Below are 16,812 nucleotides of genomic sequence, written 5' to 3'. Positions count from 1 at the left end.
GCGACCCCCCCCCAATGTGGGGGTTCGGGGGGGGAGGGGCTGGGGCTCCGCTCCGTCTCCGGGGGGAAACGCGGCAAGATCCGGCCGCTCCGGGGTCGTGGCGATCCTGGGGGGGGCTCGCCGGGGTCTGGGGGTGCTCCCCATCGCGGGGGGGCTGCCCCGACGCTCTCTCCCCCCCCCCCGCTCCTTTCCGCAGAGATCATCGAAGAGGTGATGAAGGAGGACGGTTTCCAGCCGGATCCGACCCCCGCCCTGCCCAAAGCCCTTCCCAAGGGCTCGGCCAAGCTGGTGGCCCGCGGCTCTGGCCCCGCGCTGGCCCCCCGGCCCCCGGCCGCACCGGGCCCGCCGCCGCCCTTCGGAGCCGCCGCGCGCTCCCCGCCGCTCGCCCGCAGCCTCAGCACCCTCTCGCTGTCGCCCAAGCTGGTGGCGCGGGGCGCGGCAGGCGGCGGGCGGCAGCGCTGGGCTCCGGGCGCCGGCTCCGGGAAGGGGCAGCTGGAGGAGCTGCTGGAGCCGCCGCGGCTGGTGATCACGGAGCAGCCGAAGCAGCGCGGGATGCGCTTCCGCTACGAGTGCGAGGGCCGCTCGGCCGGCAGCATCCTGGGCGAGAGCAGCACTGACGCTAGCAAGACGCTGCCCGCCATCGAGGTGGGCGCGGGGAGGGGTTCGGGGGGGGGGGGGAGGGGTGCCCATCGGTTGAGGCGCTGCGTGTTGGGGGGGTGCTGGTGGCTGGACGGCGCCCGATCACCGGCGCTGGGTGTTTGGAGTCCGCAGGAGCCCATGCTGGGGTGCTTTCCCCCCTCACAATGGCGGGTTTCCTGGTGACACTGAACTGGGAGGAGTGGTGGATCCACCAGTAACGCCGTGCTGGATCCAGCAAGACCTGGACAGGCTGGAGAGTTGGGTGCAGAGGAACCTGATGGAGCTCAACAAGGGCAAGGGCAGGGTCCTGCACCTGGGGAGGAACAACCCCAGGCACCAGTACAGGCTGGGGCTGACCCGCTGGAGTGCAGCTCTGCAGAGAGGGACTGGGAGTGCTGGGGGACGACAGGGTGACCATGAGCCAGCAGCGTGCCCTGGCTGCCAAGAAGGCCGATGGGATGCTGGGGTGCATCAAGAGGAGTGTGGCTAGCAGGTCGAGGGAGGTTCTCCTTCCCCTCTGCTCTGCCCTCGTGAGGCCCCATCTGCAGTGCTGTGTCCGGTTCTGGGCTCCCCAGTTCAAGAACGATGAGGAGCTACTGGAGAGAGTCCAGTTCTGGGCTCCCCAGTTCAAGAACGATGAGGAGCTGTTGGAGAGAATCCAGTTGTGGGCTCCTCAGCAGGGGTGGGACTGGGTGACCCCAGAGGTCCCTCCCAGCCCCGACCGTGCCGTGGTTCTGCTCTCCCCAGCTGCTGAACTGCCAGGCCATCCCCGAGGTCCAGGTGACAGCGTGCCTGGTGTGGAAGGACTGGCCCCACCGTGTCCACCCCCACGGCTTGGTGGGCAAGGACTGCAGCGATGGGCTCTGCCGGGTGCTCCTCAAGCCCCAGACCAACCCCAAGCACAGGTACGGGGGGGACACCGGGGGGGGGTTCGGAGGAGGGGAGCCCCTTCCCCAGCGTGGCTCTGCTCCCCGGCAGCTTCAGCAACCTGGGCATCCAGTGCGTGAAGAAGAAGGAGATCGAGGCAGCCATAGAGAAGAAGCTCCAGTTGGGCATCGACCCCTTCAAAGGTTGGGGGGGGCTCAAGCGGGGCCATTCCCTGGAGCCGAGACCCCGTTGTGGCGGGGGGGTCTGGGTCCTGCGGGGGTGTCTCCGTCCCCCTCTCCTCTCCCCCAGCCGGTTCCCTCAAGAACCATCAGGAGGTGGACATGAACGTGGTGAGGATCTGCTTCCAGGCTTCCTACCAGGACGGCGCTGGGCAGACGCGGCACCTCAGCCCCGTGCTCTCGGAGCCCATCTTCGACAAGAGTACGTGGGGCTGGTGTGGCCGCCAGACCCCCAGAACCTCCCCGTTCCGGACTGGATGGTGGAGGCGGCGGGGTCCACGTGGGATCGTGGCGCCCCTGGTCCCTGGTGCCGTGCCCGAGCCGCGTCGCCGCCCGCAGAGTCCACCAACACCTCGGAGCTGCGGATCTGCCGGATGAACAAGGAGAGCGGCCCCTGCACAGGGGGCGAGGAGCTCTACCTGCTCTGCGACAAGGTCCAGAAAGGTACCGGGGGCCGGCTGGGCGTCTCGGGGGGGGGGGCAAATGACCCCCCCCCGGGGATAAATGACCCCCGCCGGGAGGACAGGGTGGGAGGATGGAGGGCGGTGAGTGCCGGAGCTGCTGGTGGGTTTCGGGGATGGGTCCCACCAGGATGGGGGGCTGGGAGCTGCCACCTCCCCCGTTCTCCTGAAGACCTTGGGGTGCTGGGGGGGGGGGGGGGTCCCGCGGCGGCGGGGGAAGGACCCTCGGGTGGCAGGGGAGGACCCCAGCGCTGGAGGGAGGACCCTGAGTCGCGCCGGAGGGACCCGTGGGTGCTGGTTGGAGGTGGCGAGAGCAGGAGAGGGGAGCTGGGGGTCCTGCGGGGGGGAGCCCCGCCGTCAGCTGACCCCCGCCCCCCCGGGACCCCCCGGCAGAGGACATCGCGGTGGTCTTCCGGAAGGAGACGTGGGAGGCGCGGGCAGATTTCTCGCAGGCCGACGTGCACCGCCAGGTCGCCATCGTCCTGAAGACGCCGCCGTACCAGCAGCTGGAGCTGGCCGAGCCCGTGGAGGTGGAGGTGTTCCTCCAGCGCCTGACCGACAGCGTCTGCAGCCAGGCCTGCCGCTTCACCTACCTGCCCAGGGAGCACGGTACCCGGGGGGCGGGCAATGGGACCCCTGGAGCGGGGATGGGACCCCCAGGGTGGGATGGGACCCCCAGGGTGGGATGGGAACCCCGGGGTGGGATTGGAACTCCAGGCTGGGATGGGACCCCTGGGGCGGGTGCAGGACACCCAGGCTGGGATGTGACCCATGGGACTGGGGACATGGAGTAGGGACGGGACCCCCAGGGCGGGGACGGGACCCCCGGGGTGGGATGGGACCCCCGGGGTGGGGACGGGACCCCCAAGGTGGGATGAAACCCCCAGGGTGGGATGTGACCCATGGGACTGGGGACACAGGGCGGGGACGGGACCCATGGGGCAGGGATGGGACCCCCGGGGTGGGATGGGACCCCCAGGGTGGGATGGGAACCCCGGGCTGGGATGGGACCCCCGGGGCGGGGACGGGACCTCCGGGGTGGGGTGGGAACCGCGGGCTGGGATGGGACCCCTGGGGCGGGGACAGGACCCCCAGGCTGGGATGTGACCCATGGGACTGGGGACACGGAGTGGGGATGGGACCTCCGGGGTGGGATGGGACCCCCGGGGTGGGGACAGGACCCCCAGGATGGGATGGGACCCCCGGGGTGGGGACGGGTCCCCCAAAGTGGGATGAAACCCCCAGGGTGGGATGTGACCCATGGGACTGGGGACACGGAGTGGGGACGGGACCCCCAAAGTGGGATGGGGCCCCCGGGGCGGGGATGGGACCCCTAGGGTGAGGATGGGACCCCCAGGGTACGATGGGACCCATGGGATGGGACCCCCGGGGCAGGGACGGGACCCCTGGGGTGGAGGTGGGACCCCCGGGGTGGGGATGGGACCCCCGCGATAGGATGTGGCCACTGAGATTGGGGACGGGACCTCCAGGGTCCCCAGGATGAGGACAGAGAGTGGGGACAGGACCCCCTAGGAGGGAACAGGACCCCCAGGGCAGGAATGGGACCCCCGGGGTGGGATGTGACCCGTGGGACTGGGGACACAGAGTGGGGATGGGACCCCTGGGGTGGGATGTGGCCTCTGGGATTGCAAATGGGACCCCCAGGGTGGGATGGGACCTCCAGGATGGGGACATAGAGTGGGGACGGGACCCCAGGACAGGGATGGGACCCCCAGGGTGGGATGTGGCCCCTGGGATTGGGGACAGGACCGCTGGGGTAGGGTGTGGCCCCTGGAATTGGGGACAGGACCCCCAAGGTTGGGGACACGGAGTGGTGATGGGACCCCCTGGGGTGGGATGGGACCCTTGAGATAGGGACACGGAGTGGGGACAGGACCCCCAGGGTGGGATGGGACCCCTGGGTTGGGATGTGGCCCCTGGGATGGCGGATGGGACCCCCAAGGCTGGGGACACGGGGTGGGGACGGGACCCCTGGGGTGGGATGTGACCCCTAGGATGGGGATGGGACCCCTGGGATGGGGACAGGGAGTGGGGACAGGACCCCTGGAATGGGGACGGGACCCCGGGATGGGGACAGGGAGTGGGAATGGGACCCCCGGGATGGGGACAGGACCCCAGGATGGGGACAGGGAGTGCGGACGGGACCCCCGGGGTGGGGACAGGACCCCAGGATGGGGACAGGGAGTGGGGATGGGACCCCCGGGGTGGGGACAGGACCCCGGGATGGGGACAGGGAGTGGGGACGGGACCCCTGGGATGGGGACAGGACCCCGGGATGGGGACAGGGAGTGGGGACGGGACCCCCGGGATGGGGACAGGACCCCGGGATGGGGACAGGGAATGGGGACAGGACCCCCGGGGTGGGGCCAGCCCACCCGGGCTGGGGCCGGGCTCCCAGTCTGGGGACCGGGTGACCGCGGTGCCCCCCCCGGTGCCCCCCCGGGCGGGGGGACCCCAGCCCTCAGCCCCCCCCCGCAGACGCCTACGGGGTGAAGGTGAAGCGGAAGCGGGGGATGCCCGACGTCCTGGAGGAGCTCTCGGGTGCAGGTGGGTGCCGGCGGGGACCCCCCGGCCAGGGTGGGGGGGGGGCACCCCAGAGCTGGGGCCCCCTCGTTCCCGGGCGGGGGGTGGCCCCCTGCCACGACGCCCCTCCCCCCCCGTCTCTGCCCCACAGATCCGTACGGGATCGAAGCCAAGCGGAGGCGGAAGCCGCCGGAATACGTGGAGCACTTCGGGCCGGCGGCAGGTGGGGAGGGGGACGGAGCTTGGGGGGCCCCTCGGCACCCATGGGTGGGCAGGGGGCGGGGGGAGGCAAGACTGGAGCTGGCAGGATCCCGACCTGGCCTGGGGTCGGAAGAGGCCCCCCCAAAGGTGGGAGACGGCTCCGGGGTCACCCCCTGGGGTTGGGAGAGGCCCCAGGGTCACCCCCAGCCCCAGGGGAGGACCCCCCCACACACCCAGGGTCACCCCCAGACTTAGGGGAGGTCCCCAAGGCCCCCCCCAGCCTCAGGATCTCCCCCAGCCCAAGGGGACCCCCCCCCCCCAGCCCCAGGGACACCCCCAGACTTAGGGGAGGTCCCCAAGCCCCCCCCCCCCCCAGCCCCAAGGGAAGACCCCCCCAGCCCCAGGGTCACCCCCAGACTTAGGGGAGGTCCCCAAGCCCCCCCAGCCTCAGGGTCACCTCCAGCCCAAGGGGACCCCCTCCCCCCAGCCCCAGGGACCCCCTCCAGCCCCAAGGGAAGACCCCCCCCCCCAGCCCCAGACTCCCTAAACCCCCTCTCCCCCCCCCAGATGATGCCCTCGCCTTCCTCACCGTGGAGCCGGAGCCCTTGGACGCCCTGTCCCAGCTCTACGTCCCCTTCGCACCCCCGGGGCTGCCCCCCCCATACCCCCCTACGGACTTCCCGGCCTGCCTGGGCCCCGAGCTGCTGGCCGAGCCCTACGGGTCCCCCCCCTGCGCCCCCCCCGCCGACCCCCACCCCACTGCCAGCCTGGTGGGCACCCACATGTTCCCCGGGCACGACCTGTGCCTGGGCGATGTCTGAGCCCCCCCCCCCCCCCCAAATCCCGCCCTGGGGGGGGGTCCCCAATAACCACCCCCTAAGCTGGGGGGACCCCCCCGCTGCTCCCACCCCCCTGCCCCGGGCCGGCTGGCCCCCCCGGGGTGGCACGGAGCCCCCCGGAAAGCCCCCCCCCACCAATTGAAGCCGCTTTGCACTATATTTATAGGGGGGGGCACCCATGGGTGGCCCCGGGGGGGCGGGGGGGGGGTGGGGGGGACACACACGCGTCACTGCCCTGGCGGGGAATAAAGCCATGGAGTCCAGTGCCTGCCTCGTCCTGGCCCGGGGGGGGGCGGACTGGGAGGACTGGTTCCCACTGGAAGTCCCCACGGGGAAGCCCCGGCCTGGAACTGGGACTGGTCTGGTGTGAGGGGACTTTGACACTGGGACCAGTATGGGACTGGGGCTGGGGTCGGTCTGGCCCAATATGGCTCTGGGAACGGGACCAGCACCAGTACCAGCGTGGCCCTGTATAGTCCTGGAACTGGGACCAGCACCGGGACCAGCACTAGGACCAGTGTAGTCCTGGGACTGGGACCAGTAGCAGCCTGTCCCGTTATAACCCTGGAACTGGGACCAGCACTGGGATGGGCCTGGCCCAGTCTAGTCCTGGGACTGGGACCAGGACCAGCCTGGCCCAGTATAGTCCTGGGACTGGGACCAGGACCAGTCTGTCCCATTATAACCCTGGAACTGGGACCAGCCTGGCCCAGTACAGTCCTGGGACTGGGACAAGGACCAGTCTGTCCCATTATAACCCTGGAACTGGGACCAGCCTGGCCCAGTACAGTCCTGGGACTGGGACCAGGACCAGTCTGTCCCATTATAACCCTGGAACTGGGACCAGCCTGGCCCAGTTTAATCCTGGGACTGGGACAAGGACCAGTCTGTCCCATTATAACCCTGGAACTGGGACCAGCCTGGCCCAATACAGTCCTAGGACTGGGACCAGTACCAGCCTGTCCCATTATAACCCTGGAACTGGGACCAGCTTGTCCCAGTATAGTCCTGGGACTGGGACCAGCCTGGCCCAGTACAGCGCTGGGACTGGGACCGCCCCGGCCCCGCGGTGCCGCCCCAGGCCCCGCCCCCCACCGTGCCCCGCCCCCGGGCGGGCGGCCCTCCTAAGCCCCGCCCCCAGCCCCTGACTCCACCCCCGCCATAACCCCGCCCTCCTCTTGCGCCCGCTCCCCCGCGCTTCCGCTTCCAGGGCGCTCCGTGGCGGCGGGCCCGGCGGTGAGCGGTTCATGGCGGCGGGGCCGCCTCCCCCCGGCCCCCCCCCTTTCCCTCTGCGACCCCCCCCCGGCTCCCCCCGCCCGCCGGGCCGGCGGCTCCCTCTCCCGGTGAGGCGGGGGGGGGGTGTCCGCGCCGGGCCTGTCCCCGGGGCCTGGGCCCGCGGCCCTGCGTCCCCCCCCCCCCCGTCCGGGGCTCCCCCTTCCGCCCGGGTCTGCGCCCCCGCGTTCCGCCCCTCCAGGTTCCGCCCGGCTTCCCCGGCCCCCCCCTTCCCCATCACCCCCCCTTCGCCATCCCCTTCTTCCCCAGTCTTCCCCAGTCCCCCCCCCCCAGTCTTCCCCATCCCCCCCCCCAGCCTTCCCCAGTCCCCTCCCACAGCCGTCCCCGGTTCCCCCCCCCCCAATTCTTCCTTAGTTTCCCCCCCCCTCAATTCTTCCCCAGTTTCCCGTTCTCCTATTCTTCCCCAGTTGCCCCCCAAGTCTTCGCCGGTCGTTCCCCCCCCCCCCCCAAGTCTTCCTTGGTCCCCCCTTTTTCCCCCCCTTCCCCATCGCCCCTCCTTCTCCCTTCCCCGTCCCCCCCTTCCCCATTTCCCCATCCTTCCCCGTCCTCCTTCCCCCTCCTTCTGGGGTGCCCCCCCCCAGCCACCACCGTGTCCCCTGACGTCCCCTTCCCCCCTCAGGCAGGGCACAGCCGTCCCTGGTCGCCACCTCGTCGCCTTCCTTCTCCTCCTCCTCCTCGCCAGGATGTGGCATGAGGCCCGCAAGCACGAGCGCAAGCTGCGGGGGATGATGGTGGACTACAAGAAGCGAGCGGAGCGGCGCAGGGAGTACTACGAGAAGATCGTGAGTGGGGGCCCCCACCCGGGGGACCCCCTTTGGGGCCCGCCTGCGGGAAGGGTCCGGGCACCGGGCTGGAGGTGGGGGGGGGTCACTGGGTGGGCACCCGAACTAGGCCCAACTGGGAGGGCAAACGGCACGCCTCAGGGCTCCCCCTTTTCCCCCAGGTGCAGAGCTCAGGCTTCCCTCTTTTTCCCGAGGCTTCAGGCTCCCCATTCTCCCTTTTTCTCCGGCGCTGGAGGCTCCCGATTCTTCCTTTTTTCTGGCGCTGGAGTCTCCCGCTCCCACTTTTCCCCAGAGCTCCGGGCTTCCGCTCCTCGTTTTTTCTGAGACTCCTGATTCCCCCTTTTCCCCGAGGCTCAGGGCTCCCGTTCCCTTTTTTTCTGAGGCTTCTCCCTCCCCCTTTTCCCCAAGGCTTGGGGCTCCCCCTTTTCCTTGAGCCTTTGGGCTCCTGCTCCCACTTTTCCCCAAGGCTTCAGGCTCCCAATTCCCCCTTTTCTCCAGTGCTGGAGGCTCCCACTCCCCCTTTTCTCTGAGGCTCCCGCTCTCCTTTCTCCTTGAGGTTCAGGACTCCTGCTCCCCCTCATTTCCAAGGCTTCTCCCAGTTCCACCTTTTCCCCAAGGCGCAGGGCCCCCCAATTCCCCCTTTTCCCCGAATCCTGAGGCTCAGGGCTCTCCCTTTTCCCTGAGGCCTTGGGCTCCCCATTCCCACTTTTCTCTGGCGCTGGAGGCTCCCACTCCCCCTTTTCCCCAAGGCTTGAGATTCCCCCTTTTCCTTGAGGCTTTGGGCTCTCCCCCTTTTTCCCAAGGCTCAAGGCTCTCCCTGTTCCCTGAGGCTTGGGGTTCCCTCTTCCCATTTTCCCTGGGGCTTCAGGCTCCCAATTCTCCCTTTTCTCCAGTGCTGGAGGCTCCTGCTTCCCCTGTTCTCCGAGTTTCAGGGCTCCTGCTCTCCCCTTTTCCCCAAGGCTCAGGGCCCCCCATTTCCCCTTTTCCCCAAGGCTCAGGGGCCCCATTTCCCCTTTTCCCCGAGGCTTGGGGCGCCCCGTTCCCCCTTTTCCCCGAGATTTGAGGCTCAGGGCTCTCCCTTTTCCTTGAACCCTTGGGCTCCCGATTCCCCCTTTTCCCCCAGGCTCCTGCTCCCCCTTTTCTTGGAGGCTCTGGGCTCCTGCTTTCTTTTTCCAGAGTTCTTACTCCTTTTATTTAATTTTCCTCCTTTTCCCCTAACCCCGGGGGGGTTTTTTGCTCCTTCCAGAAAAAGGACCCGGCCCAGTTTCTCCAGGTTCATGGCCGGGCCTGCAAAGTCCACCTGGACTCGGCCGTTGCGCTGGCCGCCGAGAGCCCCGTCAACATGTGAGTAGCGCGGCGCGGGAGACGTCTCCCACCCCTCCCCGGGCCAGCGAGGGGGCTCGGGGCGGGGAGCCCCCCCTTCCTGGGGGGCTCTTGTGTGGCCGCAGCACCTTTGAGAACCGCCCAGCCCGCCAGTGAGGGTTTGGGGGGGTGGGAGGGGGGACTTTCCTCCCGGCCCCGGCGCTGGCCCCCTTTTCTCCAGCGCCGGAGGCTCCCGCTCCCCCCTTTTCTCTGAGGCTTGGGGTTCCCCCTTTTCCTTGAGGCTTCAGGCTCCCGCTCCCCCTTTTCTTTAAGGCTTGGGGTTCCCCCTTTTCCCCAAGGCTTCAGGCTCCTGCTCCCCCTTTTCCCTGAGGGTTCAGTCTCCCAATTCCCCCTTTTCTCCAGTGCTGGAGGCTCCCGCTCCCGGCTTTTCCCCGAGGCTCGGGGCTCCCGCTCCCCCCTTTTCCCCGAGGCTCAGGGCTCCCGCTCCCCCCTTTTCCCCGAGGCTCGGGGCTCCCGCTCCCCCCTTTTTCCCCGAGGCTCGGGGCTCCCGCTCCCCCCCTTTTTCCCCGAGGCTCGGGGCTCCCGCTCCCCCTTTTTCCCCGAGGCTCGGGGCTCCCGCTCCCCCCTTCCACGTCGCTCCCGCCCTGGGGAATGAAACCTGGGCCAATTTCTGCTCGTCAGAGCCGTAGGAAAAGGACTCGGCTCCTCCGGACGAGTTGGTTCCCCTCCCTTCTCCGGGTTAATGCCAGGGAGCTAAGCAGCGCCCGCCCGGCGCTGGAGGTTTCTGCGGGTCCAGGGGGGGCTTCCTGGCTGCCCCCTGGCCCTGACGCCCCCTCTTCTCCCTGCAGGATGCCCTGGCAAGGGGACACCAACAACATGATCGACCGCTTCGACGTGCGGGCGCACCTGGACTACATCCCCCTGTACACTCCGCCCCTGCTGAACCCCATGTAAGCCGGGGGGTGCCGGGGAGCCGCTGCGGAGCCTCCTCGGGTCTGCTCTGGAGCCCTCGCCTGAGGTTTCGGGGCCTGCGAGCCTGGCTGGGGCCGCTGCGGGGCGGGCAGGGCTGCTTTTTATACTGGGACCAGTGTGGGGATCCCAGTAGTGGGAGGAGAAGCGGAGCAAGTGCAGTGGGACGGGGGGTGCTGGAGCGCGGGGCGGAGGGGAGCCCTGCCGCAGCTTTTCCACCCCTAAAAGGTCAGAGAGGACGGAGCTGAGCTCTCCGCAGTGGGAGGGTGTGATGAAAAGGCCGCAATTAGAGGGGGGAGTTAATGAGGCAGCGACGCAACCCCCGGAGCGGGGTGGGGGTCTCTGGCCTGCGGACCCCAGCCCCGGTCTCCCCACAGAGAGGGGCCGTGGTTTCCCCGCAGCCCCTCAGGGAGGGGGCAACCCCCGGCTCCCCGCAGCTTTCCCGGCGCCAACGGCCGTGTCTCGCTCCTTCGCAGCTCCCCCGAGCAGGAGTCTGACGAGAGGAAGTGTAATTACGAGCGGTACCGGGGCCTGGTGCAGAACGACTTCGCCGGCAGTAAGTGTCGCGTGCGGCTGCGCTGGGACGGGGCGAGTCCCTGCGATTTGGGGGGACCCCGGCGCCAACGGCTCCCCGAGCGGGCGGGAGGCAGCCTGGCACTTTCTCTCCCCGCTCGCAGTCTCCGAGGAGCAGTGCCTCTACCAGATCTACATCGACGAGCTCTACGGCGGGCTCCAGAAGCCAAACGAAGATGAGAAAAAGAAGTGAGTGTGGGAGGAGGTGATGGAGAGGATGCGTGGCATATCCCTGGCCTCGGGGTGGGGGGGCTCCGCGGGGACCGAGGCCTCGGAAACACCCACTCTCCAACTGGTCCCAGTTTCCCCTCCGCCGGGGTGGGATGGAGCAGCCACCGGGCTCGGTGACGCTCCGACGGCATTCCCCGTGCTGAAGCGTCCGTCCCTGGGGCGGGAGGAGGAGGAGGGAGGCGGAGGAAGGGCTGGTGGCTTCCCGAGGACAGTTTTCACGCCGGAGGGGCGAGGCGGGCGCGGGCTGAGCGTCTCCGTGCCCAGGCTGGCGGAGAAGAAGGCCTCCATCGGCTACACGTACGAGGACAGCACCGTGGCCGAGCTGGAGAACTCCCTGGAGAAGCGAGGCGAGGAGGAAGACTCCGAGGAAGACAGCAACACGGATGAAGACGAAGTCATCCCCGATATCGGTAACGGCTCTTCCTCGCCGCGCTGCTTTGGCCCGGGAGGTGCTGGGAGGGGGGGGGGGGCTCGGGGCGCGCCCAGCTGCCCGCTCTCTGCCCGCAGATGTGGAGGTGGACGTGGATGAGCTGAACCAGGAGCAGGTGGCCGACCTGAACAAGCAGGCGACCACCTATGGCATGGCGGAGGGCGACTTCGTCAGGTACGGCCGGGGAAAGCCCCCGGGGAACGCGACAGAGGATGGGGGTCCCCCAAAATCCATCTCCCCCCAGCACGGCCTCCCGTTCTGGCGCTCTTACCGGCGGTCTCTCTTGGTTTGTTTTTTTTTTTTGGGGGGGGGAGCGAAGGATGTTGCGAAAAGACAAAGAGGAGGCGGAAGCCATTAAAAACGCCAAAGCCCTGGAAGAGGAGAAGGCGATGTACTCGGTAAGGGGGGAGCGCTGGGGGGGTCCCTCTGCCTCCCACAGCCCCCCTGGGGAGGCTTGCGTGCCGGCCAGGGCCGTCTCCAAGCTGCGACTGCTCTCGCAGGGCCGTCGCTCTCGCCGGCAGAGGAGGGAGTTCAGGGAGAAACGCTTGAAGGGGAGGAAGATCAGCCCTCCCAGGTGAGCCCCTGGCTCGGCATCCCTCCCAGGCGATGGTGGGGTCCCGGGGGGCTCCGTCCCCCGGCTGTTTCCCCATTTCTCCTTCCCTGACTCCTCCTCCTTCTTCTCAGCTACGCGCGGAGGGACAGCCCCACCTACGATCCCTACAAACGGTGAGCAGCCGCAGCCCCCGGACTCCACTGGTTCTCCGGGCCTGGCGCCCGCCGGGGGGATTTTTCGGGGGGGGATTTTTGGGGAAGCGAGCGTTTTCTCGGCACCTGAAGCCGCCCTCCGTCCCCACAGCTCCCCCTCAGAGTCCACCTCCGAATCCCGCTCCCGTTCCCGCACCCCGTCTCCCGGCCACGAGGAGAAGATCACCTTCATCACCAGCTTCGGCGGCAGCGATGAAGAAGCAGCGGCGGCGGCATCGGCGCAAGCCTGCGGCGTCCCCGGGAAAGCTGCCGCGCTCGGCAAACAGCGTTCAGCGCCGGGGCAGCCGGGCAGCGCCACGGCAGGTCGTAGCGCCTCGTCCCGGTCGGTAACTCGCCCATCCGGCTTGCTTTCCCGACCCAGAGGCGCGGTGCCGGGGGGAAGGTGCTGGCAGGGGACGCTCCTGGCGGTTGGGTTCGCCGTCGCGTAACGGCGCAGGGCTGCGGTGCTGGAGCAGGGCTCGGAGAGGGTCTTTGCGGTGCTGGGGGGGCTGGAGTTTGGGTGGGAATCGAGCAGCCTCCCACCTGGGAAGATGGAGAGGGTCCGGCAGCTCCCGGCGGGGGGGGGGGTCGGGGTGGCCGGCATGGTGGGGGGTCCGGGGCTCGCTCCCCGCAAGCGGAGGGCAGAGTGGCCTGGCTGCGTGGTGCTGGCGAGGGTCCCCGTCCCTCCTCGCCCGTCCGCGCGCCGACGCCTTGCGCCGTGTGTCCCTTCCAGGCGACGCTCCTCGTCCTCCTCCACCTCCCTGTCCTCCTCCTCCAGCTCCCGCTCCAGCTCCCGCTCGCACCGCGGCAGTGGCTACCGCCGCTCCAGCCGCTACCCGCCGCTCCCGCAGCCGCCGCTACTCGCGCTCCCGCAGCCGCAGCCGCCGCTACTCGGGAGGAGGGGGCTCGCGAGATGGCCGCCGCCGCTCCAGGTCCTACTCCCCCGACCGAGGCTATCGCTACGGCTCCCGCCGCCGCTCCAGGTGAGCTCGGCTCGCCCAGTTCCCACCCGCTTCGCCCCAGTTCGGCACTGGGGCCTCTGGTCGCGCCGGTGGCTCGTCGTCTTCCGCTGCGGCTGACCGAGCCTGTGCGTCCCGGCCTCTCGCTGCTCCCAGTTGCTTACTGGGAGTCTCACACTGGTCCCCGTTAGCCAAAAAAAGCCGTCAGTGGCTCGCGTGGCCGCGGCATCACGGGCTCCTCCGGCACCGGAGGCTCGCTGCTGGTGTTGAGGGGTCCCGGCTGGCCTTTGGGTGTCCCCGCCACCCCCTACCCTCGCCTCCCCCTGCCCGCAGGAGCCGTTCGAGGTCTGGGGAGCGCTACCGGCGAGGTGGCCGCCCCGGCCGCCACTGGAGCAGCAGCCGCAGCAGCCGCAGCCTCAGTGATTCGCGCAGCCGCAGCAGGTCGGCGTCCCCGGCGCCGGAGAAACCGCCCAGGCCCGCAGCATCGCCCGCCGTGGGGGAGAAACTGAAAAAGTAAAGGGGAACGGGGCGGGAGGGTGCGTCCCCCCACCCTCGGCTCTGTGCTGGTTTTTTACCCCCCCCTCCTCCACCTCTCAGGGCTGAAGCCGCTGCTGGTAAAGAGACCGGAGCTGCCAAAGTCAGTAAGAATTTGACCTCCGCTGTTTAATTGGCGTCAGCGCAGAGCAGGCCGAGGGACGCGGAGGTGCCGGGGGGGCCACCGCCACCCCCCCCTCGCATCCCCTGCCCCGGCCGTGCGCCCCGCACCGCTCCCTCCTTGGAGCTGGGGGGCTGCCGGGGGGGGCGGAACGGGGCCGTGGGTCGCTGTGGGGATCCGGCCGGGGGGGGCTGCCTGCCCCGCTTCGCTGTCCCCACGCTGCTGTGGGGGGGCAGGGGGTGGTGGCAGGGGGCTCCCTGTCCCCAGGCCACCCCAACACCGGGGTGCTGCCTCTGGGGGCCGTGGGTGCTCGGGCAGGGAGGGGCTCGCCCTTCCGCAGCCCCCTCGGGCCCTGCAGCACCCGCTGGCGAGGCAGGGGGGGTCCCTGCTGCTTGGGGACAGGGAGGGTCCCCACGGTCACGGTGTCCGCCGTGGGGGTGCGGGGGGGGTTCCAGGGTGGCTGCGCCGTGTCCTCGTGTCCCCCCCCACCCCCCGTCACACCCCGCTCGCTCCCCTCCCAGCCCAAGCTGACGCCGCAGGAGAAGCTGAAGCTGCGCATGCAGAAGGCGCTGAACCGTCAGTGTGAGCGGCGACCCTCCCCTCCCTGCCCGACCCCCCCTCCCCGACCCCCCTCCCCACTCTGATCCCCACCCCACCCCCCCTTCCCCACCCTGACCCCCCTCCCTGTCCCTTCGACCTCCCCCTTCCCCACCCTGACCTCTCCCTGCCCCTATGATTCCCCCCCAAGCCCGGGTCCCCCCCCCTTCCCTGCCCCGGCCCCTCTCTGCCCCCCTCCAGACCCCCCCCACCCCTCTGACCCCCCCTTCCTGCCCCTCTGACCCCCCCTTCCCCGCCCCCCTCCCTGCCCCTTCGACCTCACCCTTACCCTCCCTGACCCCCTCCAGACCCCCTTCCTGCCCCTCCGACCCCCACCCTGCCCCCCCTCCCTGCCCCTCTGACCCTCCTTTCCCCACCCCCACCCACTCCCTGCCCCTGTGACCCCCTCCCTACATCCTGACCCCCCCCAGCCCCTCCAACCCCCCCCTCTAATTTATTTTCCCAGTTAAAGCTGATAAAAAGGCGGCGCAGGAGAAAATGCTGCAGCAGGAGCACGAGAGACAGGTACTGGGGGCGGGGGGGGGTGTCACGTACCGGCCCCCCATCCACACCCTGCCGGGGGGACTGCAGCTAATGGGACGCTCTTCCCTGGCAGGAGCGGGAGGATGAGCTGCGCGCCATGGCCCGCAAGATCCGCATGAAGTAAAGCCCCCCCGGACCCCCCCTCCCCCGCCGTGAAGCTCCCCCCCCCCCCCCTCCAATTTTTTAATTTCCTGGCAGGGAGCGGGAGCGGCGGGAGAAGGAGCGGGAGGAGTGGGAGCGGCAGTACAGCCGGCAGAGCCGCTCGCCGTCCCCTCGCTATGGTGAGCGCCGGGGGGGGGCCAAGGGCTGCGCAGCCCCCCCAAACCGCTGGGGAGCAGATTGTGTCCCCCCCCACGTTCCAGGGGGGAAAGGGGCTGGGAGCCCCAAAACCTGAGCGCGTGTCCCCTCTGCCTTGCAGGTCGGGAATACAGCTCCTCGCGGAGGTACGTCCTGTCCCCCATGGGCGGGAGGGGGCTCAGCAGCTCCCTGGGCACCCCCCCCCCCGCTCTCACCCCCCCCTCCCTCTCCCGCAGGCGCTCCCGCTCGCGCTCCCGCAGCCCCCACTACCGGCACTGACAGGCGACGAATAAAGATAGAGACCCCGCGTCCGCGGCTCGTCGCTGTAATTAAAGGGGGAGAGAAAATGAGGCCGGGGGGGGGGGGGGGGGGGCGGTTAATTATTGAATCAGCCGAGGAGGAAGGAGTAGGCGAGAACGTCGTGGCAGCGCAGCAGCGCGGCCGCCTGCACCCCCAGCGGGGTCCGCAGCGCGTCCACCTGCAGGGCGACGGCGTCGACGTCGGCCGCACCGAAGAAGGCGTCGACACCGACCCCTGCCCGCAAGCAGAAGCGTGTCGGGCGGCCGCGTGCTGCCGCCAAGCCCCACAGGTAGCGCTGCCGCAGGGCCGCCCGCACCCCCTGCACCCCCCTGGCCCCCCATCGGGCCCCCCAGCAGCGCCCGGAACCGCGGGGAGCTGGGGCTGAACCCCCGGCTGCAGCCGTCGGGGCCCCGCGGCAGCCGCAGCACCGGCACCGGCACTGCCATGACCGCTCCTGGAGGGGGGGGGGGGGAGGGAGGAAGGAAGGAAGGAAGGAAGGGGGGGTCACTCGGTGTCCCCACCACGTGTGACGCCCCTAACCCCCCCCCCCCTTCATGCAGCTCCCTGAGACCCCTGCCCCATGCGGGGGCTGCCCTGAGCCCCAAGACCCCCCCATGCACCCCATGACCCCAAACACTGAGCCCCACGACCCCCCCAAATCCCCCCCCGAGCCCCACGACCCCCCCATGCACCGCACGACCCCAAACACTGAGCCCCAGGACCTCCCGAAATCCGCCCCGAGCCCCACGACCCCTCCAAATCCCCCCCAGGACCACCCCAACACTCCCACCAATCCCTATTACCCCCCCAGCGACCCCCCCCAAATCTTCCCCCCCACGACCTCCCCATAACACCCCTCCAGCCTCACGAGCCCCCCAACACCCCCCCTGCGATCCCCACGACCCCTGCATCGACCCCCCCCGAGCCCAACGACCCCCCCCAAGACCCCCCCCGAGCCCCGCGACCCCACAGAGAGCGACCCTCCCCTCCCACGACCCCCCACGCCCCCCCCCCCGAGCCTCCCCGGTGCCCCCCCCAGCACCCCAAATGCCCACCTCCCCCCCCCCCCCCGTTACCCGCACGCACGTGGGAGCCCCCGGCTCGGACGAGCCCTGGGGGGGTGGGGGGAAGGGGCCGCGCATGAGCATCGCGACCGCGCACCGCGTTACTGCCGCCGCAGATTCGCGTTACCCGGGGGGTGGAGAAGGGCGGCACACGGGGATACCGCGTTCCGGTTTGGGGGGTCACGGCCCTCCCCCACCCCCCATGTTCCTTCCCTCCCCCGCTCCCGGTTTTTTATGTCCCCTCCCCCCCCCCCCCGGCGTG

At 69.9% G+C, this 16,812-nt stretch overlaps 3 protein-coding genes across 3 annotated transcripts; 2 read left to right on the top strand and 1 right to left on the bottom strand.

Annotated features, from left to right (window-relative positions):
* Positions 1-200: 200 nt before the first annotated feature.
* RELB (RELB proto-oncogene, NF-kB subunit) lies at positions 201-6,031 on the top strand. Its single transcript, XM_075446206.1, has 9 exons — positions 201-645; positions 1,387-1,544; positions 1,618-1,709; positions 1,816-1,947; positions 2,085-2,189; positions 2,600-2,815; positions 4,706-4,774; positions 4,902-4,973; positions 5,519-6,031. Exons 1-9 carry the CDS (start codon positions 214-216, stop codon positions 5,770-5,772), a joined length of 1,530 nt encoding a protein of 509 aa, XP_075302321.1. The 5' UTR covers positions 201-213; the 3' UTR covers positions 5,773-6,031.
* A 1,083-nt stretch (positions 6,032-7,114) lies between these two features.
* CLASRP (CLK4 associating serine/arginine rich protein) lies at positions 7,115-15,493 on the top strand. The gene is given in 22 exon segments (XM_075446173.1): positions 7,115-7,133; positions 7,703-7,865; positions 9,112-9,209; positions 10,037-10,138; positions 10,634-10,713; positions 10,835-10,919; positions 11,226-11,371; positions 11,469-11,565; positions 11,711-11,789; positions 11,892-11,965; positions 12,076-12,117; positions 12,248-12,478; positions 12,869-12,970; positions 12,972-13,118; positions 13,428-13,607; positions 13,692-13,731; positions 14,271-14,331; positions 14,813-14,871; positions 14,963-15,009; positions 15,088-15,170; positions 15,308-15,332; positions 15,423-15,493. Coding segments are annotated over 21 exon segments (1,920 nt in total). The 5' UTR covers positions 7,115-7,133; positions 7,703-7,766; the 3' UTR covers positions 15,466-15,493.
* A 16-nt stretch (positions 15,494-15,509) lies between these two features.
* On the bottom strand, positions 15,510-16,778 carry GEMIN7 (gem nuclear organelle associated protein 7). The gene is given in 3 exon segments (XM_075446174.1): positions 15,510-15,826; positions 15,828-15,940; positions 16,573-16,778. Coding segments are annotated over 2 exon segments (357 nt in total). The 5' UTR covers positions 15,933-15,940; positions 16,573-16,778; the 3' UTR covers positions 15,510-15,574.
* Between the last annotated feature and the right edge of the window lie 34 nt (positions 16,779-16,812).

This window comes from Opisthocomus hoazin, chromosome 39, assembly GCF_030867145.1.
Source record: "Opisthocomus hoazin isolate bOpiHoa1 chromosome 39, bOpiHoa1.hap1, whole genome shotgun sequence".
Classification (NCBI taxonomy): Eukaryota; Metazoa; Chordata; class Aves; order Opisthocomiformes; family Opisthocomidae; genus Opisthocomus; species Opisthocomus hoazin.
This window is presented reverse-complemented; position numbering and strand designations above follow the sequence as displayed.